The sequence below is a fragment of the Phasianus colchicus genome, chromosome 6 (assembly GCF_987193195.1).
Source record: "Phasianus colchicus chromosome 6, bPhaCol1.hap1.1, whole genome shotgun sequence".
Lineage (NCBI taxonomy): Eukaryota > Metazoa > Chordata > Aves > Galliformes > Phasianidae > Phasianus > Phasianus colchicus.
In genome coordinates, this window is record NC_143441.1 from 19,414,321 (window position 1) to 19,439,512 (window position 25,192).

The following is a 25,192-nucleotide window of genomic DNA, read 5'->3' on the forward strand; positions in this document are numbered from 1 at the left end:
TTTTTTCAAAGTAAGAAAAAGATCAATAAAATCAATAGCAGTGGTGTTTCAGAAGTACTTCAGTGCAGCATTGTCTGCTAGTAAATTGTGATTTCTGTGCTGATTGGCCTTCTTTCATTGTGGGGGACTTGGTAAGGGACAGAATGCTCAGGAATTGCAGGCCGCTAGAAGTTGAGGAGGTGCTCTTCTGTTCAACGGTTTAGACTGAAGCATGCTTTCTAATGAATGCTGAGACAATGCTGAATGTTTCTGTCATGATAATGGAAGCCCAAGTATGGAATGCTAAATTGCTACCTGTAACTCAATTTATATTGGCTCAGATTTTATCTACTGCACTTCTAGGCAGTTCCAAGAGACCCAGGCTTGTGCTGGGGCATCAGTGAATTGAAATAGCAAATAAACTTTGAATGGTACATCAGCCTTGTACATCTGGAAAGAATATTTTCTAGGTTTGCATTTATATTCAAGAGTGCTACAGAAACATTTCTTGTGTCTGCTTTGCTGTTTCTTTTTGAATTGACCAAGCATCTGACTGTATTTGCATGAGATTCAGGGAGGCAGGCAGGCAGGAAGATGCATTGGCCTCTGAAAGGTTCCTTATTCACACTTTTTCAAAGGAGTAGATCCTGTACCTGGTCAGCACAAAGCAGAGTTCCTCTGACCATGTGAAATTTGCTTATTAAGTGACTGGTGGCACATATTCATTCTTTATAATAAGCCAACCTTTTAAAGCTGTTCTTTCAAACAGTGCTCTCAAAAATGGGACAAGTATTTTTGCACTACAAACTTTGGCTACTCTTTCCTGTCTGAGACTTAATCAGTTTTCAAGAAACTATTTATGTGGCTGTGGTGGAGCCCAGTATGGCGACTGAGTTTGGGGTGCAGCTGGAGGTGTATAGGAATTGTAAAGGTAGATGAGTTCACTGTCTTTGTAGTAGTTAAGTGCATTATGCTTTGTGATACTTCAGTGTGATCTATATGGATGGATGTTAGTGTTTTAGACTGTTTTATAACCATCTAGATTTTACTTCCATGTGTTAATCAGCATGCTGTTGGACCCAGCTGTGCATCCTCTCCCTGCATTGTACCAGTTGCCATGACAGCATACAGCAGCTGACTGGTGGCAGTAATAGGCCTGTGACTTCTTTGCTAGCTGTCACAATGTAATGTAGTCATCAGCCAGCAGGTGGGGCGTTAAGCTAACAAAAACCTACCAAATACTGTAATTTAGAAATGTTTTTCTTGTGGAATACTAAAGCCTGTCCTTCTGTAGTAAAAGCTGTCCATTGCAGAATGTAGTATTACTTATGCAGGAGAACTCATTTGTGCATGTAAAAACACAGCTGTAAGAAATGCAGTGAGAACACTTTCATAGAGTAGTGACTCAAGTTACAATGTGAGAGATTAAGGGGGAAGACTGGGTGCGACAGATTTGACGTTGGTTCTGAGTGTGTGGTCAGGATAGAGCTGAGCGCTCCATAGGGAGCAGGGTAGGTAAGCTTAAGCCACAAACGTGTAGCTGAAAAATTCCTGTTGATGTATTTGTAATTCTTCTCAGTTCCTCTATTAACCTGTAAAATGCTTATGAGTCAAATTCTTTGCTGAACTCTACAATATTTTGAAGCAGTGTAAGAAAAAATTCGAGTTTCCCTTTGTGTTTCCAGGCACATCTAATCTTATATACTCTACAATAAGAAACAGTGTTTACAGAGGAAAAAAAAGGCATCTAGTGAAACCTGAAAATCTTCATTTATGTTGAATGTGGACATCAGACTTCATTTCTGTTCCTTTTTCTTATGGGTGTAAGCTTGAAATGAATAAGAACATGGAACATTTCCTTAAACTTGATACTTATTTGTGATCTCTGCTCTTACAGATGGAACCCAGTAACTGACAGCGGATGGGAACTCAGCTGTGTAGTTTACCTGTGCTACCAGTGCTTAGAGTTTGCTGACGGTTCTTGATGTGATTCCTAGGACTGGGTCCCTCTGGGTTGATTAGAAAGAAGGAAGGGAGACATTTAGCAGAAATTTTGAATTATTTCATTTTCTGTTGCTAAGCCTGCTATCCATAGGGAATTGTGATCTCTCTGAAATGTTTGCTTTCTTGGGTGGCATTTTCCAATATATGTCCCGTGTTGACTTATGAAGCTAACAGCAAACAGACTCTAAAAAGAGTTTTCACTTAAATATCTTTTTTTGCTGTTAGAAAAGCACCACTAAAGAAGCAAAAAAATGAAGTATTATTTTGCTGACTTTCTATACTTCGTAAATCTTGGAATCTTGGTTAGGAACCGTTACACTTGGCCAGATCAAGGTTTGCTTGAGTCAGTGTTGTGGGCCACTGTCAGAACAGTATCTGTAAATGGAAAAATAAAAAGGCAAGAGATCCTCAAGAATGTGCTCAGCTTCTAGCAGATTGGGGCCCAGGATTTCTGAGCTAGAGGTCATCTTTGATCCTTCCTTTTGGTGTGTACTGAATCAATTAGCAAGGCAGGCTATAATAGTGTTATTTTGCCACAACATCATAGTGCAGCTGTAAATAAAAGGAATTATTTGCTATATGAACCCTATGTTTTCATCCTTGCTTCTACAGACCTAGTAATATTTTACTTAAGTCCGTTAGCACGCAACAAAGATGTTATTTAAAAAAAAATAAGGCTATGAAGCATTAGGACTCATCAGCAGGTTTTTGCCATGCTTAATGTTAAAAATAATTTCAATTCTGTAATAAAAAAAATAAAATATGCACAAAAAACCCCCACAACCACCTAAAAGAAGGTGGTGGTAACTAATACTGTATTTATGGTTGATATTTTTCTAGAAGTACTCAGTATTTGTTTTGTGTGTGGTAGCTTTCAAGCGCTGTATGCATGCTGCTTAACTACCCAAAGATCCACTGTCTACAGAATGAGAAATCGCTGCTGAGGCCACAGGTAGCATTCAGACAAGATAAGCTGTGAAAAGATTCTTGTAAATGTATGGGATGCAGGTAGAGGTGACTCAGAGTGTTTTTCAACTGAGCTCTTGCGGCTGATCTTGTTACAGCTAGTGGAGTGATCTCTTAATCTAAATGGCAGGGGTCTGTCTGTGTTTTGGCAGCAGGTGATGTATTCTCCCATGCCAAGACAGCCTGTTTGGCTTGCAGAGTGCAGCTCCAGAAACTATAAAATTCATATTTGTGTCTGTTCCTTCACATATGTGCAAGTCAAGGATGGAACTGAATTGTATTATAGTACCATTAACTATTTTGGAAAGAATTATTTCCAGCTTGGAAAGCAGAAATTTGAAATTACTTGGAGACAACTCTGTTGCAGTTTTTAGCATAGGAGCTGCTAAGAGGGTATATGGCTTAAATGTCCCCTTCGTATGTCCCCTGCAAGAAGCACTGGGCTAGAGTGGGAAACAAATAATCTTTATTCCACCTTATTCAGGAGCAAAGTTGATTCTACTTTCATCTAAATTAAATCACACGAAGGGTTGAACTTCAGTTTCCTAAGAGGTCAAAGAGACTCAAATTTGCAAATTTGATTTCTGTGATACTTAATTTTAAATAATCTTATGATCTCTTCTTTAATCTAGTGTGTTATTCTTCATAATCTTATGATAGTGATAAAGAGATAAAGAGAAGGTAGAGCTAGCTGGGAAAATGCAGCTGCTGTGACCAGACACACAAATGCCACCGGTGTTTTCTTACTGCTCTTGTTAATTATGACAAGGATATGCTTCAAATGTACTTAACTGTAAGGTCAAGGATGAGACTTTCCTAGAGAGAAATACTGTTTGAGTGTGTAGCAAGCAGAATGAAATTTCTAGAGACTTTTAGTAAGTTTTGTACCTCTTTTTCATCCCAGGAAGCTAAAATAATGTGTAGAAAATAGCTTTTATGTTACAGTAGGAGTTAGCTACAGTTTTCATTTACTAGTGTAAGATTATAGATGGGCAAGAAGTGCAAGCAAGTGTAGCGTCCATATATATATCCTGTTCTAGTGCTAGTCACTTGCTTTGGTAATTTGTCCTGTGTTCATGCAGCTTTTCATCAACGCTGTTTGATTTCCATCTCTGGTGTGACTGATGATAGTGTAAGGCTGTTTAATACGTAATTAAATCTATTTATAATGGAACTGTCTAGGTCTGTATGACTGTAGTTTTCAAAATCTGAGCAAGTCTAACAAGTAGCTGATGTGCTTTTCTCCTCATACCTAAGCAATGTCTTGAAGGCTAGTCTTTCCAGACATCTTATTTCTAGTTCCATCTGGCATAAAGTGCTTTTTGGTGCTTTCACTGCTTCTTAGGAGTCTGTGTTAGATCCTGCACAAGTAGTATATTCAGCAATCAGTAATCTTCATCCCTATGTGAATTTGTAATGATTGGAGGCTTGGCTGTGAGGTTTCTAACTCAATCTTGCAGCATGTACAAAAGTTTTTCTCATAGTTACTACTTAGACTTTATCTTTAAAAGAGAATTTCCAAAAATTCTGCACTTCTCTTTAGATTTTCCTTTGCTACGAATCCTAAAGTTGTCTGAGTCTTCTCAGCCTTTCACCTTAACAACATTGCCTGTGCAGATAAGGAACTTCCAGAGATGCTGAACTATTAAAGTACTTGCAGACCACCTTGACCCATTTTAATTCTCTTGTCCAAGTTATTGTCAGTCAGTGTTGCACTGTCCCTTATACTGAATGTATGGGTGTTTGTGCAGCTGTACAACTGCTTTCTTTTGGAGAGTCCACCAAAGCTTCCACAACTGTATCAACAACTCCGCATTCTGAGATGCTAATTCCAGCATAAACCAAACTGTACAGTATGCATTGTAGCTTTCCATTATCCTTCTAGTATTTCTCCCTGGTAACTAAGGTTGGGTCTTGGTCCAGTGTGCACACTGAAACTCCTCATCAACTGTTTGGTCTCCATAAATGTTCAGGAAGTGCTTATGAATGCCATTTTTTCCACGTGGTGAAGTTCAGTGACACAACCCTGCTTCATGTGTGTTTCCACATTGGATGCCATTTTGTCAGACTGCCCCTTTAATGCCACCTGTCTCATTGCAACAGAACGTAAGAGAATATTGGCAGGAAGGTTCAAACTCTGCTGCCATACTACCAACATCTGCCTCTAACATTGTGGGCCAGCATAATGAAATAGAAGGCATTACTTTCAGAGCAGCCCTGTACAATCACTTTGGGTCATAGCATCTCTTCTGTCTCTGAAGGTTTGGCTTTTCTTGCATATATAGTCTTATTTATAGTAATCTCAGTAGATATTAAATATGTTTTTGCAAAGTGGTAGATATACTAACCTCGTCGTTTTGTTATTTAAACTTTTGCTGAATCTTGTACAATGTGGTGTTGCAAGTGTGTATTGGCTTTTGACAAAGTGGAAATAAATATTGTTCTAAAATAGCTTTAAGTGTTTTGTACTAGTGTGTGAAAGCAAGGTAATAGGATAGAACTAACTTAGATGCTGGAGTTCAGCCTTATACTGCAAATACCAGTAACTGGAATTAGGGTTTTAGAACATTAATTGCTTATACTTTGGTGGATCTTTTCAAGTAGTTGTTCAAAGAAGGCTTGGAATTACCAATCAAGGGATTATCAAAAAGTGTATCTAGCAACACTGTACATACGATTTCTTGCTACTTTTCACAATGCGTAATTATCACTGCCTGTGCCAAAGTAAGTGCAGATATTTGGCAAAGCAGAATTCTTCACTTGCCCTAGCAGTAGAATTTTACACCTACTTTGAACTTGTTTTACCCAGCTGCACCTGGCACGACAAAGTGCAAATGGAAAATGTGATCACTCCTGGTTATAGAGTTCTGTACTGTGAAGTATGGGGATTTATAAGAGAAATTGCACTGGATAAAAATAGAAATAAAAGGTGTAAAAGAATTTTTAACTCACTAACGTAAACTAATGTTGCCTCATAGTATGGTGTCTAGGGGCAGCATCTTACTGTTGCTCATAGCAATAGGGTCTTCCACAGTTTTTTTTTCTAGTTAAATGGCTGTTAGAGCAGGAATTTTATGATTTAATTATCATATTGTCTTGTGCTTTGGACTAGTTTGTGCAAGTATATATATTTAAAATGAAATGTCTAGGATGCTTATTTTGGAGTTTTCAAGTTAATTTTGATTAATCAAGATTTCTCTTGAAGAATGTTTCCTCTTTGACTATAAGAAGTATTTGGAGCACCACATGAAATAAGTTCGAGATCTTCTCTTAAATTGAATCTGTACTAAAATGGTTCTGAAAGAGGCCAATTATCCCAAAATATGGGGATAATACATATTTTAAACAGTGTATGAGACAGAATTCTGGAGTAAGTGATAGTCCAGAAACAACGGCTTAGGTGTACACCATCAATTTAGATAGTATGTTTCCATTTATGTGCCTTTTTGTCAAGCACTTAGATTGTTTTTATTTTACTGTTAATATAGACAAGTTAAAATAGGTGACAGTAGTTATACCCTATTCTACTAGTTTGTTGCTTTTGTAATGGAATTTTTTGACATGAGCATTATTTTGACTATAAGAAAAAAAATTATTATGCAATTTCAGTAAGAATTGTCCTCATTTAAAAAATAAATGTCATAATGGTTTGCATATTTAACCGGGGTGGAGGAATTCCAGTTTGAAATCTGTGTCAAAAGACTTGTATCTCTGAGCTCTGAGTTTGCAGATGTGTCTGAGTCTTGTAAGTGGACAGCAAAGAGACAGGTTGTGGTGTCTGGGTCTGTACTGTGACCCACTGTAATCACTGATTTTAAATATTCTTTGTCTGTGCAGGACTGCTACTTCACATCAATCTGTGGTCATCCAGTGTTATTTTCTTAATGTCGATGTCCCTTTCTGTGTCTGAGAAGACTTTGCACCATCAGAAGTTTCTAATGTTGTCAGATGTCCATTCAATTCACACCATGAGGTGTCGATCAGAAAATCCTGTGGTGTCAGCAAGGTTCAGTGCCTGGGATGTCTGTTCTGGAGCCATCTGTGACCTGATATCCTTATAATACAGGGAAAACTGCACTTTCACTTCTTCCTCACACACTTAGTAATCCTTCCCCATATGCTTTAACAGTAGTATCAGAAAAACAGCTCAATTACATGGCACCCTGGTGTGAGTGCATGCTGCTTTCTCACACAGTTGGAAACCCAGAGAAACTAATGAGTGGAGGAAAAATGATGAGGGACAAGGGAAGAGGAAAAACTGAGCGAATAATTAAAAGGAACGAGGAGAGGGAGGAAAAAAACACAAAAGGGGATAGGTGAAGTTAACACACAAAATGTGCTATTGGTGTTTGCTTTGTAGTTCAGCACTGGTTAAGAAGTAACTTCATTTCCCCATATCCATTATTTTGATATTATGCTTTTGTCTGTTGGCTTATTTAACCAGTGCTGATAGCTGCACGCTAAGAGGACTTGAGTATAGACAAAAGCCACTCTGGACAACCTTCATGTTCTCTTGTAGCTGAAGAGAGTACTTTCAGACGTTGAATCCCTCACAACATCTGGCTTAAATATGGAACTGGTAGTTACGAAGGAGCTGAGATGCTAATGAATTGTTTGCTTATTTATTTTTAAATAGCAATTGAATTTGTTTTACACACCTACGCAGCAGGGAGAGTCTCAAGTGGATGAAGTGTAGCAGTACACTCAGGACGCAAGGGTTTCAAGCAGATGAGAGTTAATGAGGGGTGTTTCAGGAGTCACTGAACAGGCCAGAAGTATGATAAAGGCAGCGAGTGAAGTTCCAGACTTGGCCCTCAAAGATGACACTTAGGATAGGTGCAAGTTTTTCTGGAAAGACAGGGAAGATGAAGGCAGATGATTTTCCTCTCTGGTGTGTATCTCTTAGATGGATGACAGGTTGGGTGTGACTGGTAGGCATCAAAGGAGAGACCACTGAGGGTGACACTTAGGTAGAATTACAGACCAGAGAGTTATGATGGTCAATTAAATCTTTAGGAAAGCAAGCACATGTATAGGTTACAGAATTCATGTGGAGGATTTAATCTCCATGATAGCTGGAGGGGTCATGGTGAGACACAAACAGTCCTTGGACTTAAACCAAATTTTGCTCTTCTATTTGAGGAGCTCTTAAAGCTGCCTCCCATGCCTTTCTTGAAAGGTGAACAAGCACTGGAAGGCTGGCAGGCTTCTAAAGAGAATCTTTTCTGTATACAAGAGTGGTGGATCCCACTTAGTCAAGAAAACAATTAATTGAATTGGGAGACAAGCTTGGCTGAACAGACAACACGTGACAGAACTTCATTGAAAAAGCTAGTATGGTAGAGGCAAAACCACTGAAGGATATTAGAAACGTTGCCAAGGCATGTAGGGATGGTGTTGACATCCACAAGGGCTCATGGAATCTCCTCTTCCCCTCAAACAGCTGCTAGCTGTAAAAGGCTGAATGAGTAACGGATAGGCCTGTCACAGGATGTGAGCACAACTAAGGCTAATGAACTTGGAGTTGGTTTTTTTTTCTTCATTTACTTAGGTTTTGCTGGACTGTGTGTTGAGAATAAAGTCTCAGGGAAGAGAAGAACTACTATCAGTGAATGAAAGTCAAGACAGGAATTACTCCAGAGACTCTGATGTATAGAGACCTGAGATGAGCTGGGCACTGTATGAGGATGCTGAGAAGAGCTGACTGGTGGCTGAGAGCAGCTGCTCTTTCTTCTGACTCACCAAATCATTGAGGTTAAAAAAGACCTCTAAGATCATGAAGTCCAACTGACAACTCATCACCACCACACCAGTGAAACCACGTCCCTCGGTGCCATACCTACACGCTCCTTGAGCACCTCTAGGGACAGTGACTCCATCACTTCCCAGGGGAACCTTGTCCCCTGACACGAATTGAGGCCATTACTTCTCAATATGTGGGAGAAGAGGCTGACTGCAACCTCCTTTCACGCAGTTGTGGAGAGCTGTAAGGTCTCTCCTGAGCTTCCTCTTCTCCAGCATAAACAATCCCAGTTCCCCGTAAGACTTGTAGACTTAAGACAAATAATGTGCACATTAAAAAAAAAAAAAAAAAAAAGACATTTTGGGAAACCCAGAAGAATTTCAATCCCGGAAAAAATCATTGAGTTTCTTAGAATAGACTTCCCAGATGCATGAAATATGTGAATGTAAAGGGTGTCATCCTCTCCTCCCACCTGTTTGCCTTCTGTGACTGAACGGCTGGATTGTAGAGCAGGGGATGGTGGTGGATGCTATGGCAACTTTACTGAGGTGGCACTGGCTCCTGTGCAATTTTGTGTGTCCTTAGGATCCTGTAGTCCGAGTGGGCAACTAGAGGGGGCTGTGGGGGTAGGCCCTGATAGTTGTGGGTAATGGGTTAATGGGGTTAATGGCCTCTGCTTTGCCTAGAGCCCAGCAGCAGGGGCACTGCTGTTTTTTTTTTTTTTCCTAATGTCTTTATCAAGGCTTCAGAGGTGAGGGCAAGATATGTAATTGCTCCTTATTTATGAGGCTGCAATGGCATCTCCATCTCCTGGGCATGCCTGCTAACCAGGCTCAAGTACCAGGGTAGGTCTGGACTTGTTGCCATACAACAGGTGGACATGCTGAACTGGGGAAAGGAAGGCCCTGGCATGCATGGGGGCTGGGGAGAGGTGGGGGGGGGCTTCCAGCCTGACTGAAAGAGGGTGAAAGGAGATGGACACATTGACGGGGGGTCCGGGCACTGGGTATAAATACGGCTTTTCACTACGAGGGCAGCTAAGCTGAGATGCATTTGCTGCCCAGAGCAGTTGTGCAGTTTATGCCTGTGGAGGTTTCTTCAAGATCTGCCACGGTAAAGCCGTGTCCAGAGCCTTCCTGGGGTCCGTTCCTGCCGAACTACCCCTACGGCTGGTGAAAGCGGCTACGAGGCGGTGAGCACGGCTCCGTCTCGAAGGTGTGGGGCTGGAAGCCCCGAGGTGCTGCCCGATGGGGAGGAGACGCCAGCCCCGGGGCAGGGCGGGGTGCGGACGGAGGAGCGAGGGGCTTCCAGCCCCGGCCGGGAGGCGGAGCGCTCCCGCTTCGTGTCAGTGGGCTCGGCGCGGGGGCGCGCGGCGGCAGCGTGGGCGGGAGGCGCTGCCCCCGGCTCGCCGCGGCTCCGGCAGGGCGCGGGGCTCGCCCGGCAGCTCGGAGGAAGAGGAAGTGGCCGCGGCCCCAGGCAGAGGAGCTCGGCTCGGAGCTCCCGGCCCCGCGAGGCGCCTCCTCGTGTCGCGCGGCACAAACTTTTTGCTGGGCGGCGGGGCCGTGAGGCGGCGCGCCGCTGCCCAGCACCTCCCTGCCGCGGCGCCGAGGGGGAGCGGCCCCGGAGCACGGCGGGCGGGCGCAGGAGGAGGAGGAGGAGGAGAAGGAGAAGGAGGAGGAAGCGCTGTCAGTGAGGCCGGCCGTCTCCGCCCGCCGGGCATCCTTCAGCACCGCCGGGCTGCGTCTCGCCCGCCGCCTGTCCCAGGTACCGCCTCGCACCCGCCCGGCACGGCGGAGGAAACTCGGAGGGAGCGGGAGGCGACGGGGATGGCAGTCGGGCAGGGGTGCGGAGGAGTCCGGGGCTGCGCTCGTCTCTCGGTCCTCCGCTCCTGAAGTTTGGCGGAATCGGGGCCGGGTGCGCCGCTTCTGAGCGAGCTGCGGGCGGCGTCCGGCGGGCGGAGGGACGTCGCTCCCGCGTTCCGGGGCAGGTCCCGCCGTCTGCGATAAAGCCGCAGCTCCGAGGGGGCCGTGCCGGTCCGGAGCCGAGCGCCGACTGGGCCTCGTGGGGCGGCGGTGCCGACACCGTCCTGTCAGGCGGCGGCGCCGGGAGTCCCCCGGGGTGCGGCGTTGGCCGCGGGCTGCCGCGTGCCCGAATCGCCTCCGCGTGCCGGAGCGGTGGGCGCGCGGCGGGGAAGGGGGAGCGCAGCTGGGAACCGAGGGGCGGCGACGTGCCGTTCGGAACTGCCCGCGCGTGGCCTCCGCGGCTGACGGCCGGTTCGCTCGAGTTCGCTTCGGAGCGCCGCGGGCCCCGACGGCCGTCCCGTCCCAGCGCCCCCCGACGGGGCGTGAAGTGAGCGACGTGACCGCGCCTGACGGGGCGGGCGTGTGCCGCTGCTGTTTGTATTCCCGTGAAAGTGAATTATGCTGTTTGATTTAATAGGAAGATAACTAACGCTGTCAAGGCACGGCTCATCTCCACAGTACAACGAGAGACCTCTGTCCTTTTGCTTTTATGTCTTATCCTTAAGGAATCCGATCCGTTTCAGCCGTGGGCATTGAATCACGGCAGTAGCACTCTTTTCGCAATTCTAGCGGTCTCGTTTGTGTAATTTCTCTTTTTCCTAAGGAAAAAGAAGCGTCGCAGAATGAACAGCGATTTCAGGAATCTCAACGTCAAGTTAGTTGTGCTGGACGAGGGGCTTTCTGCCAGTGAGCACTGCCATTTCTCTGCTGCACAGCTTCACACCGGGCTCTGTGCTCCTCTTTACCCACGTCAGCTTGCCAGGACTGTGCTTTGTGGCTGACTGCCTCGGGACAGCATATGTGGGGCTCCCAGCTCTGCAGCTCTGTGTTCTGCTGAAGCTTTACTCTGTGCTCTGAGCATTGCAGTGTGCTTCAGTTCCTCCTCTCTGTTTGCTGTGGGCTCAGAGAAGTGTGGGCTCAACTTCAAAGGAGGGCTTCATTCGTACCTGATGTTCTGTGCATGCTTCTGTTGAGTCCATTCAGTCTTTAATTTTCTAGGCAGCAAGCGTTTGTTGCTTTAGGTTCCATCAAGTTTTGAGAGTAGTTTCCTAGTTTTTGGCACCTCAGTGGCCTTCTGGCTTCATGAGGCAGAATGAATTGTGCTTCAGGAAAAACGTTACCAGCTTATTTTCTGGGACTGTTAACTCTTTTTTGCTTTGAATAGAAATACCTTGCCTAAAAGTGTTTTGCTGAAGTGGGTGCTGCCCTTTGAATCTCCTGCTGCATTGAAAAAGGGCATCGAGATGCCACCGCATATTAAATCCCCTGGGTAAAATCATGGGGTGACGCACATAGGTTTGGGAATGTGTGTGGTTCTCCCCCTAACCTGCTGCTCTCAGGCTTCTCCCCAGAGCCAGCACAGAGCGTTGTCCCGTACCTCTATTGGTTACCGGACCCTATTTGCTCATCCTCCAGCCCACGTGCACACAGGCACACGTGAAGCAGTGTGGTTTCCTACAGAAGGTGTCCCGGTGGGCGGCAGCCCCTGTGTGTGAGCAGTGCTGCGGGCTGCAGGCCTAGGGCAGAGCGGAGGAACGCGGTGCGTGCAGAGCGGCGTTGTGAACAACATCATAAAAGTGATCGCACCTAATAATACTTGGGAAAATCTGTTACTGCTGGTGTGTTACTTGACACGCTGCGTGCCAGGAATGTGCTTTCTTTCCTACCCTCACGTGTCTGGGTGGTCAGCTCTGACTTCTGTATCCGTGCTGTGTTTATCTGTAGTTTATTTTGGTTTTGTTGTAAAGTTTCCTAAAGCTTAGCAGACTCAAGGCTAGACCAAGCAATTGGCCAAACTGACCAAATTATGTTTTCCTACTGCTTTCGCATAGTCTCTTTCTTAGGGAGGTGGTACTGAGGTCGATGCACTCATTTGTTTACCTCCAGCAGCTGAATCTGCATTGCACTGTGACAGCTCTTTGAGAGCACTGGGTTTGAGGCCAGTCCCTCCTTCGGGCTTGAATTCTGCCTCCATTCAGTTGTGGTGCTTTTGGCCTAACTGGGCTCAACTTCTGTCACTTCTTGCTTCACGCTACTGTTTCTTAACTGAGGCGGTAGTTTCCTCTGCTGAGCTTTCTTTCTGTCCCTTGAAAACCCTCTGCTTATTCTACCTTTCCTTCTTTATTAGGTAATTCATCTCGCTGGATCTGGAAACCTTCGTATGAATTCTCTCGCTACTTCCTTGGGTTACACATTCAGCAGATACCCACATTGTAGTTTAAACATGTTCCAGACCTCCCATGTGCTCAAGTCCTCCAGCCTTTCATTCCTGTTCATCTCCCTAACGAGTTCCCTTCGTTTTTGGGATTTGCCTTTTGAAATTGAAGACCTTAATTGCAGATTTACTTGGGCTGCTTTGCCATTCAATTTAAATGAAATCAATCATAAAGAACAAATCTGGGATTATTCTTTCACAAACCTTTCAGTAAGCAGAGATTTACTTACCAACTGCAAGTGTAAATCCTGATATTGCTGGTAACTGCATGGCAAAAAAATCAGTCAGCTGTGACATCCAGACATGGATAGGACTGGTATATACTATTTGATCTTTGTATTTACAAAATAAAGTCTTCCAGAATCTTCCAAATTGCTCTGAAAACGTTGGCTACTTAAAAAGCTGTTCCCCTCCTACAGATAAAAATTTTCATGGCATGTATTGAATATGTGCTTACACCATTACTGTATGGTAATGCTCCTGAAAAAGGACCAACCAGGGTTTGTGTAGGTAAGAAATTCCCCTCTTCATGATGTCACACACAAAGCCTATGCCATGCCGAATGAGAGGGAAAACACAGGAGCATGGCTGTGTTCTGGGAGTCTGCAAAGCACTGCCTGAGTGCACTGTTCTCCTCTCTTTGTTTATCTGCACACTATGTTTGCCAGGTGTGGTGTTTCCAATCCTCTGCTTCATTGATGCTTCTCTGCCTGATTATTTTTACCCTCTTATTTGTCATTTGCTTTGTTCCTTTAATTTTTCTAGGAAAGGGGTTCACTCACCATTTGCAGGCTCTCCCAGGGTTTGTTTAGGGCTGAATGGGGATGGAATACTCTGGTGTTTTGCAGGCTGCAGAAGATGCAAGAATTAAATGACCACATGCCAGCAAGTGATCTGTGCTGAGCATGGAGTGCTTATTGTTTAGAACATGGAAAGGTCGGGATTGCAGGAGTGAGGGTTTAAGGAAATAAGTGCATCTCATTATTGCGCAACAAACGTGAAGTCCTGTCATTATTTATAAAAGCCTTCTAGCACTAGGTAGCTGAGCGTTACCCACAGAAGGAAGAATTAGGATGAAAGAACTTAACCAAAATCAGGAGAGAAGGCCTATTAATACACTGCAGCTGTCTGGTTTCCCAGCTGCTGAACTCACCGGTAAGAACACTGCACTTCATAATCTGTGGAAAGAATTTCAGTAACTTATGATCTGTATTTAAAAAGTGATTAATAATTTATGGTGAGGCTTACAAAAGGAGGTCACGAGTTCTGGATGATAAACATTGGAAACGTGGTAATGCAAGTGAGCTTATTCCCACTAATTGTGTTTAAAACCGAGCTGATGGTGGCGTAACCTGCCTGTACAGCATGCTTCCTTTGGATCCCTTTGTCGTGTAAATATTAAAATTACCTTAAGTTTCAGGTGGCTGTGTTGTACGTGTACTTTTATTAGGCAGTGTTTGAATGTGCACTCTAAGACACCACACCAAGAGCTGTGCCCAACACCACATGCAATTAAAAGAATTGTTTAGGAAGGCTTTGAAAATCCCCCCTGTAAGCAGTCATTCCGTAATGTTGATACAGTTGAAATAAACTGTTTAGCCAATATATACTTAGCTGATAAGCATCCCTTAATGAGCCTTGTAATCTATTCAGGCTTCCATTAGCCATGTGGTTCTGTTACGTCTCAGTGTAATTTTCATTATTATTCTTTGGAGATAAATTGTTACGGAGTTGTATGGAGGAGGGGACGATAAATCAAGAAATTAGCTCCAGTTGTCCCTTCCCCAAAACAAAGACAGTCAGAAATTCATGTAGAAAGTTGCTTTCTCTTCACTTTGTGCCTGAAAAGGAATCTTGAGCCCTTACCAAGAAAATGAATTGTTAGCTGCATGGCATTGTTCTGTACTTGTTGTGCTCTGGTGGTTCTGAACTTGCTGTGTGTGTTTCATCTGCTTGCAACAAGGCTGGGGAAGTGGAAAGGCAAAGCCCAGCTGCTGAAATTAGTTCAACAAAGACAAAGAGCTGTTGGAGAGGATCCAGAGGAAGGCCATGGAGGTGATCAGGGGGCTGGAGCACCTCTCCTATGAAGACAGGCTGAGGGATCTGGGCTTTTTCAGCCTGGAGAAGAGAAGACTGCAGGGTGACCTCATTGCAGCCTTTCAGTACCTAAAGGGAGCCAACAAACAGGAGGGGAATCAACTCTTTGAAAGGGTAGATAATGGCAAGACAAGGGGAAATGGTTTTAAGTTGAAGAAGGGAAGATTTAGGTTGGATATTAGGGGAAGTTTACCAAGGGAGTGGTGAGGTGCTGGAATAGGCTGCCCAGAGAGGTTGTGGATGCCCCATCCCTGGAGATGTTCAAGGCCAGATTAGATGGGGCCCTGGGCAGCCTGGTCTAGTATTAAATGGGGAGGTTGGTGGCAGGGGGGTTGGAGATTCATGATCCTTGAGGTCCCTTCCAGCCCTGGCCATTCTGTGATTAGGTGCTGAGGTGAGGAGCTGAAAACTTGGCAGATCTCCAGAAGAGCTATAAAAATGCCTACGTTTTATTCAAGATATACTCATTGTCATGGATCATGGAGGTGCTTAAAAATGGGAATTGTTTGTTTTCCTGCTGGCTACAAATTCTTTTAACTGTTTGGCAACTGTTTTTCATGACAAAAAGTGGTACCGATTTCAGTAAAACTTGAATTGGGAAGCAGTATTCAGAGGTAGGTCAGTATTTGCCATGTTGGAGGCGTTTCTTTACTATTCTACCAGTCTCTAGAGCAACTCTACCCCTAAAACACATGGTAAAGGACAGTGACTGGGAGGAGGTGGCAGCAGGAAGCTCATCCCCTGGCTTCCAACTGGGAATTCTCCTAATATGCACAAAGTACAGGTTAATTTCTGACCTTGGTTTGCAGAAGAAAAGCACTCTTTCCCTAACTCCATGGAGGGGGGCATTTGCTGCTATTCAGGAGACAAACTTAGCATTAGTTGACCATAGGCTTTGCTGTGTTTCTGCAACTCATTGCAGCTTCCACTTTTGTTATTTTGCAAAAATGGAAATCAGATATAGGCTAAAAAAAATCTGTTTCTTGATCTGGGTTTCGGTTCAAGTTTTATAATGTGCCTGAACACAAGAATAGTTTAAGAGACTGTCAAGACAGTAAGGTTAATTCATGGGGAAAAAAGAGTCTGCAGATGGAATTGGTTTTTCCAGCACGTGTACCTGCAACTAAATCTCCCGTAACTAAATCTCCATTTTAGCAGTTAACATTCTTCATTGGATATTACACTTACTATTGCTCAGGGTTCTTCTTTTAAGTATGGAACTAGTGGGCTGATAAATGAGTTTTTAAATAAACTGTGATAAGAAAATTTGTCTTAGAACCTTCTGAAGAACAGAAATATCTGACAGTTTTGCAGTGTTCCTGAAGAATCATCTTCAGATTTACTGTACTGGAAAGTGAATATTATTCAGTGATCATATTTTGCTTTGATACAGAATAAAAGATGTAGAATTCACATGCAGGTAGAGAAAGCCAGGATAAATAAATGTGGCATAGTATCTTTAAGCATTTCTGATAGCAAAACAAAAGAGCTGTTGAAAAAGAAACTGAAGTGGGTTGAGATTACTTTGAAAGCATCAATAATAAAACGTTTTGTACTGCACTGCTCAGTTACATAAATGTAGAAAATTAAAGAATGATGGCCTGCTGACAGCAAGATTTCTACCTAAAACCCACTGAGATGTTTTCAGACTTGAGGATGAAACAACTCTGAGCGGGAATGGCATTGCTGCAGAGGAAGGGAAAGAGCTGGAAGGTGATAACACAAACTGTCCCAGTAGGAAGTCTGTGGGATAACAATGAGTGGAATTCGGTGAGTCAGGGATTGTCCTACGTGTACCATCAGTGTCTTTTGGAAAACTTCAAGTATTTATACATCTCTGCATTATTATTTTTTAACAGACTCCTGTATCGAAGTATGAACTTTATTTCTTTAAGATTTATTTTCTACTACTAAATCACTTGAATCATAACTACTGTGGAAAAGATGGTGATGTTGTGAAACTTATTTTTTCTACTGAAATACCATTTTGATTTAAATGAAAACATCCTCCCTCATATTTTGTTTGATTTAGTAACATAAATATAATTTTGTACTTAAAGAACAGTGGGGAAGTATTTATCCTCAGGGATGCTAATTGATGTTTTAGCTGGGTAGGGGGAGGGCGACAGTTGCTGCTGCTGGTGAGCCCCTCCAAGGGATGGTGCAGGTGGACAGCTTTTCTAAGTGGCCGTATTCTGAAACAGATTTGGTAGAGAAGTGCAGCAGAGTGCCTGCAGCTGACACCAGCCAAGCAGCCTTATATTTCCTAGCACTTTAACCCCAATTTAGGAAAGAATGCAAAACTCTTCGTGATACAAAACACTGCATCCCCAAGGTCTCCTTCTGCAGCGGTTGCTGTCTGAGGAATCCTGTGGGTTTGTGCAACTGGTGTTTGCAGGCATTGCTGCTTAGTGACCTCTGAAACAGATTTTTGTCCTTATGAAATTCTGTACTGTCTGCTTATTGTGTGGAAGAGCTATAGGGCCATCACTGATCTTTGAAATCGCAGTATCACAGAATCATTTGAGTTGGAAGAGACCATCCTCCAATAAGCTCCTTGGTCCTTTTCAGCAGGGCTGTGCTCTAGCCATATATCCCCCAGCTTCTCTGATAGAGTTGCTGATGCTTACTGCTAGCTTAGTTCTCCACTATGCACAATACTAAATAATTATTTATTTATACTCATACATATTGTGCTTTGGCTTTTATAATTTTTTTCCCTTCCTCATACTTCCTTGTGAAGTCATTTTTATGAACAGGTACAAAGCTGTGGTCCATTACAGCCTATGAAAATACTTGTAGTATCCTGCTAGGCACATTAACATACAGCATATATTTATATATGAAAATAATGTTTTAGACTTGTCGTGGTTGTATTGCATAAGCAAATAAAGAAGCTGCTGTGTATATGAAAAATAACTATCTTCTAACATAAAATATCAATTGTTACTGAAGAAAAAAAAAAAAAGCAGTCAAAAATAATAGAGGCAAGTATGATATGGAGAGCAGTGGAAGGCCCTGAAGTTTTTTAATGTTAAATTTACAAACCAAGTTTTCAACTTTCACATCCAGTATTTCTGCCAAAATAACGGGGGAATGCTGTTTTCTGTTGGATAAATCCCAAAGTATTTAAAGTTTGGGAACAGATAAGACATATCCATTTTTCTTGGTGCTAAAGGTCATGGTTGCAAATGTTCTTCATGCTTCCTCTTGATTGAGTGCTTGTTTTATGTGGTATTTTTTAAGGGTTGATGCATTGGTCAGACCGATTTTGACATCTTTATTGGTGACTTTGTTACGCAGGCTGTGTATGGAATCTGCCAATGGTGCAAAGCCAGGCGGCTTTGCCAATAGCAAAAGGAATCCCAGCTCTGGGTGTGGGAGGAGTTGGACAAAACGATGGCCAAGTGGTGGGAGCAGAGAGTAACGAGGAGTGAGTGGAGATCTGTTAGGGCTGGGTGCTCTTCACTTAGCTGTGTTGGATACAAATGAGGATAAATGGGTTCCTTGGCTAATAGGAAGATGACAGTGAGCTGTGCTTGGGATTCAGCTGTGAGAAATGCTAATGGGATTTGCAGTAGAGAGAGCGAAGCATTAATGGTGTTTTAAGGGGCATTGTTAGGCTCTCACTTTGAACATATGGTCACCTGCATTCAAATAGAGACATGAGGAATGATGCAGATGAGCTGGTGGAATGGGGAAAGGAACAGAGAGACTCGCATAATTTCTGGATACGTTTGTGCTGGAAATTTGATGAAAATTGCTGTCTGCTTGGGGGATGAAGCTGTAACCTATGTGTAGAAGTACACTTTTGGAGATGGGGAGCCTGAGCTGGTTTTTCATTCTCCGCTTCAGGTTTATGAATTGTTTGCCAAGGTAAAGGCAGCCCTGGTTTGTGATAGAGGCTTTTGAGGTGGTGGTTGTTCCTTTCCCTGAAGCAGAGTTCTCTGTAGGCGGGGACAGGATGTTCAGTGGGTTGTGATGAAAACCCAGGTGCTTGGCTGGTATGTCTTATCTCCTGGTACTACCAACTGCTTCAGGTCCTTTGCCTTGGTCACAGCGGTGTTGTTGAAGAGGAATGAGTATTTAGCTTCATCCTGTAGCATGGGATGTGATTTGTTTCCTACAGTCATCTACACATTTTCACCCAGCTGTTCTTCCATTTGTTTGCGCTCAGATGAGCCACAGTAAAGCAGGATATTGAGAAACCTTCAAGATGTAGCCGAAATGGTTGTCAAGAGCTGTCCTGTACAATGTTATGGACTGGCTGCCTATTAAAAAATTTATCTAGTTTGGTTCAGTCATCATGGACCTCTTCTGTTTTAAAGAAGGCTTCTCTAAAGCCATTATTTCCTGTGCCTAACCTGAACAAACAGGGTGGAAGGAAATGAGGTAGTTTCCTCAATGCTGGTTTCTCTGCAAACCTGCTTTTTCTTTTGAATTACAAATCTCAGTGATCATTTGGATATTACAGAGGTTTGTGTGAAAGACAATACTATATGCTTGCATATTAATTTCTTAAATAAAAACTGTGATTAAGTTGTTAATCTGTATACTAGCAACTAATTTACATTTTCAGCCACTTTCTGTAGCAGGTAATGTATCTACCAAAGTATATGATTGCATACATTTGGAAGATGGAAATTTCATGCATTAAGCCATCAGTTCTACATTAAAATAATATTATGTCCAGGGCTTGATATAAGTGGTATATATTTTAATTATTATCTGAATATTTATTATACCTTTTCATATATTTTGTGTGTAGCTTGCATTTAAAAACAGAAATCACCAATGCGTTATATTGCAGCGAATGAAACCAGAAAGATAAAAAACCCAAATGAATATTTGTCATTTTCCTTTTTCCCTTTTCTTGTCTGTTTGTATCAGGAGCTGCTGAAATGGGTTGTGGATTGAACAAACTAGAGAAGCATGATGAAAAACGGCCTGGTAACATCTATTCAACATTGAAGAGGCCCCAGGTAGAAACCAAGATAGATGTCAGTTATGAATATCGATTCTTGGACTTCACGACACTAAATGATGGTAAGGACACTATACTTCTCTGTAGACTTTTTTTTGCTATTCAAACAAGTTAATTGCTCAATAATGGTTTGAGAATAGTACATGTAATAGTTAAGTTTTTAAGATGTCTTTTAGTTTAAGTAAATGCCTTCTCTCCAGTCATGTTTGCGTGCAGAAATCTTCCTGAGAATTTTCTGTGAATATTTTGACCATACATTTTTTTTGTAGGTTCTCAGATTTTAGATTCTTTTCACCCTCATTTTGTTGGTTGTTTTTTCCTTTGCATCTTATGCAAGTTTCATATGGTAAAGTGATTCAAGTCTGGTATGTTACACATTTTATTGCTCTTTTTTTCCTGTTCCCTGTGCTCTCTCAGGAGTATTTTGAGAGGTTGAAGTTACTGTTTTCAGTTTTGCAAACTTACCTTAAATAACTCTTATGTGGTTACGAACACCTGTATGTACATTCACATGGGTGGAAACAGAATGACGAGGGGCACTGAAGATCTAGAACATGAAAGGAATGATGGTCCAGTCTCATGCCATTTTTACCTTTTTTGAGATCTGAAGTAGTTTGCTTCGATTCATATGACAGTCTGTAGATATTTCATTTCTTTCCTTGCTGATTGACATCAAGCATCTCTGCCAGTATTGCTCACACTATCGCCTGTGCCCTCTTTCACTTCAAAATTAGCCTGTTCTGCAAGCAATTACTCCTCACACCATTTGGAAATCTGAAGCTTGAGCAGAAGGCTGGGACCTGCTTCTTGCTATATATAAACCAACACAGTACCAAAATCTGTTACAGCCAGCTGGCTGGATGCCATGTAGAGCCTCTGTGCTTTGCCCTGCACTGTGCTGCTACTTCATGTTTTGCAAGTCAGGTCCAGGGAAGAGGTGACGGTAGGTCTGTCTGTGTGAGACAAAGAGCTGCTAGCACATTGTTTTGTGTGCCACCTCACACTGTGCAGTTCAGCACCTTTAGCCCAGGGTAATGTTTGTTCTTTTCCAAAACTTGTTGCAAGTGGGCTTGTGATTGGAAAAGCTGGAGGTGTGGAGTAGGTGGTTGGACAGGAGTGTGATTTTGTAGGCAGTGTGAGAACAGAGAAATTTGTTTTTGCAGGCTTTTCTTTGTGCCTGTCTTTCATTCTTTCAGATTCTTCCATTTGCTGTTACACTAACTGGAATGCACTGCTGTTACTGAGGGCATGAAACAAATGGTAGAGGAATTAATGTTTAATATATTTTTTTTCATATTTGTGTTTCAATTGTTTCTGCATTTGTTCATTTTTATTTCATACTCTGAGCAGTTTGAGTTTCTGTTGTGTGGCAGTTTGACATTTTTTACTGAGGCAGAATTAGTGAAAAATAATACTGGGGATTTTGTATGGGCTTTTCTGTGATGTTCATCACAACTGTGTGAATACTTCACAAGCTTTGGTGTGCACATCCTCGTGGTTCCTCATGAAGTGTGTGTCTGTGTCATTGGGTGCTGAGGAACCAGCACATGCAGCAGACGTGTCTTCCCTGAGGCACAGAGCAAAGAATTAAACCCAGACTTTGTAAGTCCAGTTAAGTGGATAAGTTTGTTGTAAAGCACATTTGTAGGTTTTTCTCGCTCAGCCTAGATTTTAGGAGACGTGGTTTTAGAGAAACTGTGACTGGAAGTACTTCTGTCAAATTCTTTGGCATTCTAGAGAGTATAAGCTATTTGGCTCTGACTGCGATCTGATTTTGGCATGTTGTATCCCCTTTGCCCCAGTCTCTGAAGATGCCAGCAGGTGGGCAGAAGAGGTGATAGAGCTGTGGTTCTGCTCTGTTTCCTCAGTATTGCCCATGGCTGTGTGCTCTGGGGATGGGCAGGGTGACAGCCCACAGCTGTGCAGCTTCCCCTGTTCGTGTCAGCTGTACAAAGGCTCATGTCCTACTGCACAAGGTTAGGATGTTTTTCTTAGTAGTGAGAAAATGGCTGGTTCCTTCATATTTTTGCTCAGAAATAACCAAAGATAATGATGAATGTTTCACCTGTGCCTGCATGCATTCAGGTGTTTCTAAAAACAAATTGCTCTCAGCTGGGCAAAAAAAAAAATCTGGATTGTGAAGACTGTCTTCTGCGAATCCACCTTAGCCCTTTCAGTGCATATATATCCTGACATCATCTTTTCCATAGGCTTTCTGCTTCATTTGGTTTTTAGAATAAGCCCTGCTGAATTATGAGTAGCTGTGTAATATTTTACTACATCATCACTCTGAGCCTTACTTAGCACAGTAGTGGATCTGGCTCTGAAGGGAGTTACTCATTTATCTGAGACTTTTATGTTTACTGCTCTGATACCTGTATCTCTTTCAATAATTTAATCTGATGTGATGATCTCCGCTTTGCAAATGGAAGCTGATACACAGCTGAAGTTTTCCAAGTCTGTAGTGTGTCTTTGCATATTCTAAAAACAGCTCTCATGGACTCCAGTCATAAGTGTGGATGTTGATCACAGTTTGGAACTGCATGCGTTCTCAAATCCAGTAACCAGAAAATCAGAGATCATTTCTAGAATTTTATGTCTGTTTTAACTGCAGTTCAGTAGGCAGTGAAGTGGATGTGAGTTTTCTGTTTTTGTAAGTGAGGAGATGCTGCTCCTCTCTCCTCTTCTGTAATCTCTGTGTACTCCTTTATTTATGAATCTGGCAGAAGGCTATACAGATGTGTTTGGATATCCTCTCTTAGATCAGTGTTCTGTGCAAGGGTCTGACAAATTCTGGAATTGGTTTAAGTGTGGGGTGTGTACAGCCAGGAAGAGATGGGACCTTTAAATCAGCTGGTACTGTCACACACTCATTTTGTTAGCATCACTCTGCTGAAAGCAGGGATAAAGTACTATCCTGCTGGTCATTTCTCTGCTGCTAGCCAGAAACTTACCTTCTCTTCTGTCTTTGGTTACGTGTTACCTTCTGACACACAGCTGAAGGAATTTGAGGAAAGACGCTCTTTTTTAATACATTATATGTTTTTATTCACTTTCAGACTTGAGCTTGCTGTACACTGTAGTAGATGTCCAGTGGAAAATAGTGTTTGATATCCTGTTTAAGTACTGTATAAATAATACATGCATGCAAAATGCTGAATTAAGGCTGCAAGTCTGACAGCTCCCAGTGTTAAGGAATTGATGTACTAAAAAGTAGAGTGTCCAGAGAAAGATTTCCCAAGCTTTTAAGGAAAGCAGGCTATGAAGAACTCATCAGTCTCCACTGTGTGCCACAATACTGATAATTTTTATGGTTCGTCAGAATAAAACCCTTAGATGTGACAAACTGTTTGATCAAGCGTGATTCTTGTAGGGTTTCCACCCAGTGCAAACGAGTGCTGGAGGAGCGAGGAGCACTTTGTGAGGGCATCTTACAACTGTGAGGAGGGTGTGCTGCTTTTCTCATGTTTGCTTTGCAGTGTGTGCTAACCAGTATTCCCTTTTCTGCTGTTCCCTGGGTCATGTTGAAGGACCTGCTGCCCTGGTGGTGGCATGTCACTGCTGCAGGCAAGCCCTCCCAGAGGCTGCGTGCTTTGTTCACAACCTGCTCTGCTTGGCTCTGTCTGCAGGTTGAATGTTCTCAAGCTCCCTGCTGGCCAAATCTTGCTTTAGAGTGGCTCAACTGGATGCCTTCTCTCATGTGTTCAGATGATACAACGCTAAGCAACAATAATTGAATTTTATAACAACAAAGAATTTGATAGAGGTAGAAGATGGTAATATTAGGTTAATGTTCCAGTAAAACCTTTTGCCACAAAGCCAGAAGTGACAAATTAGTATCTGTGTGTGTATACCACAGACTTTTCTTGGAAAAAAAAAAACCAAAAAATTGTGTCACTCTTGTAATTAAAACGAACAACAACAATAAAAATTTGATTATTTTGCATTTTTTTTTGGGTAAAAGAATAAGAAGTGAGTAGTGATCATCTTATACCTTACATCTCCAACGTGCCATACATTTCTGTTTTACTGGAAGTAGGAGGTAAATGGTGCAGAGGGCAAATGCTAACAAATGGGATAACATTGACTGCTTGATGTGTTATTTGATTCAAAAGAGGAATGTTTAAATAATCTGTGCTCCTGCCCTGTTCTGACCTAATCTACCTAGTTTAGAGAAATTCATTTGGACTGACAGATCGTACAGAAACTGGTCACTGCCTCTTCTTTGTCTTTTGTTTCATTTCTTCTACCTCTATTCTGTTATGGTGACCTTCTGAGAGAAACAAGGAATCTGATGCATTTATCTCTTCCCTTCCCCTCAGATTACTGTAGAGGTTTTTTGTCTGTTTTAACTGACTGAATTTAACTGATTGGATCTTTTTTATTTTATTTTTATTTATTTTATTTGCTTTGCTTTAGGTTCCTATAGTAATTCATTGGCCTGATGAGTTATGACAGTCTTTAGCTTTGAAGAAAGTTGGCATGAAACATACACAAGCTATGCAATGAGAATGAAATGGGGATATAAATTTTTTTTTAACCGGGGAAAGGCTATAGTCTGAACAAGCCATTTGTGCTATAAAACCACTAAAATCCAGATGTTTTGACTGACGGAATGAATAATAACAGTACTTCACATGTCCCAGAGAAGTTCTGAAGACATAATGTGAATACAAGGGCATATGGTTTTGATCCTTATTGTTGATAATTTATTTCTCAAGTGGGGAAAAAAAAAAATCAAAGTGACAATTATTGAAAAAAAGTAAGGTTATTAGTTATATTTCAACATTTCCAACCTATTCTTTTTGCTTAAGTGTTGTTGCCCAAGGGCTGTATTGTCAAGGCAGAAAGTTATGATTTGAGGTATTTTGATACATATGTGTACATATTCTTGTATGTATGCATATACTTATGCATTTATATATATATATATATGTATGTATGTATATGTGTGTGTGTATATATATATATGTATATATATATATAGTATTTATATATATGAATTTGAAAGTGTATCTAACTGTCCCATTCTGGCAAGCTTTTGGATATTATATAGTAATGTTTAGGGACAATTTTGCTACTAAAAAAAAATTTGTTAGGGTCTTATTATGATTGGTATGGCTGGGCTTCTGTTTGATTGGTTTTTGTTTTCTTTAATAAAGGTGCATATAATGTGTTAGTGA

General features: G+C 42.3%; 1 protein-coding gene across 1 annotated transcript in view; it reads left to right on the plus strand.

Annotated features, from left to right (window-relative positions):
* The first annotated feature begins 10,151 nt into the window (after positions 1-10,151).
* The window catches only part of RFTN1 (raftlin, lipid raft linker 1), a 93,688-nt gene continuing 78,647 nt past the window's right edge, over positions 10,152-25,192 (plus strand). Inside the window, exons 1-2 of the mRNA XM_031590185.2 lie at positions 10,152-10,456; positions 19,916-20,071. Coding sequence (XP_031446045.2) covers positions 19,927-20,071 — 145 coding nt within the window. The 5' untranslated portion in view covers positions 10,152-10,456; positions 19,916-19,926. The remainder of the gene's footprint in view (positions 10,457-19,915; positions 20,072-25,192) is intronic.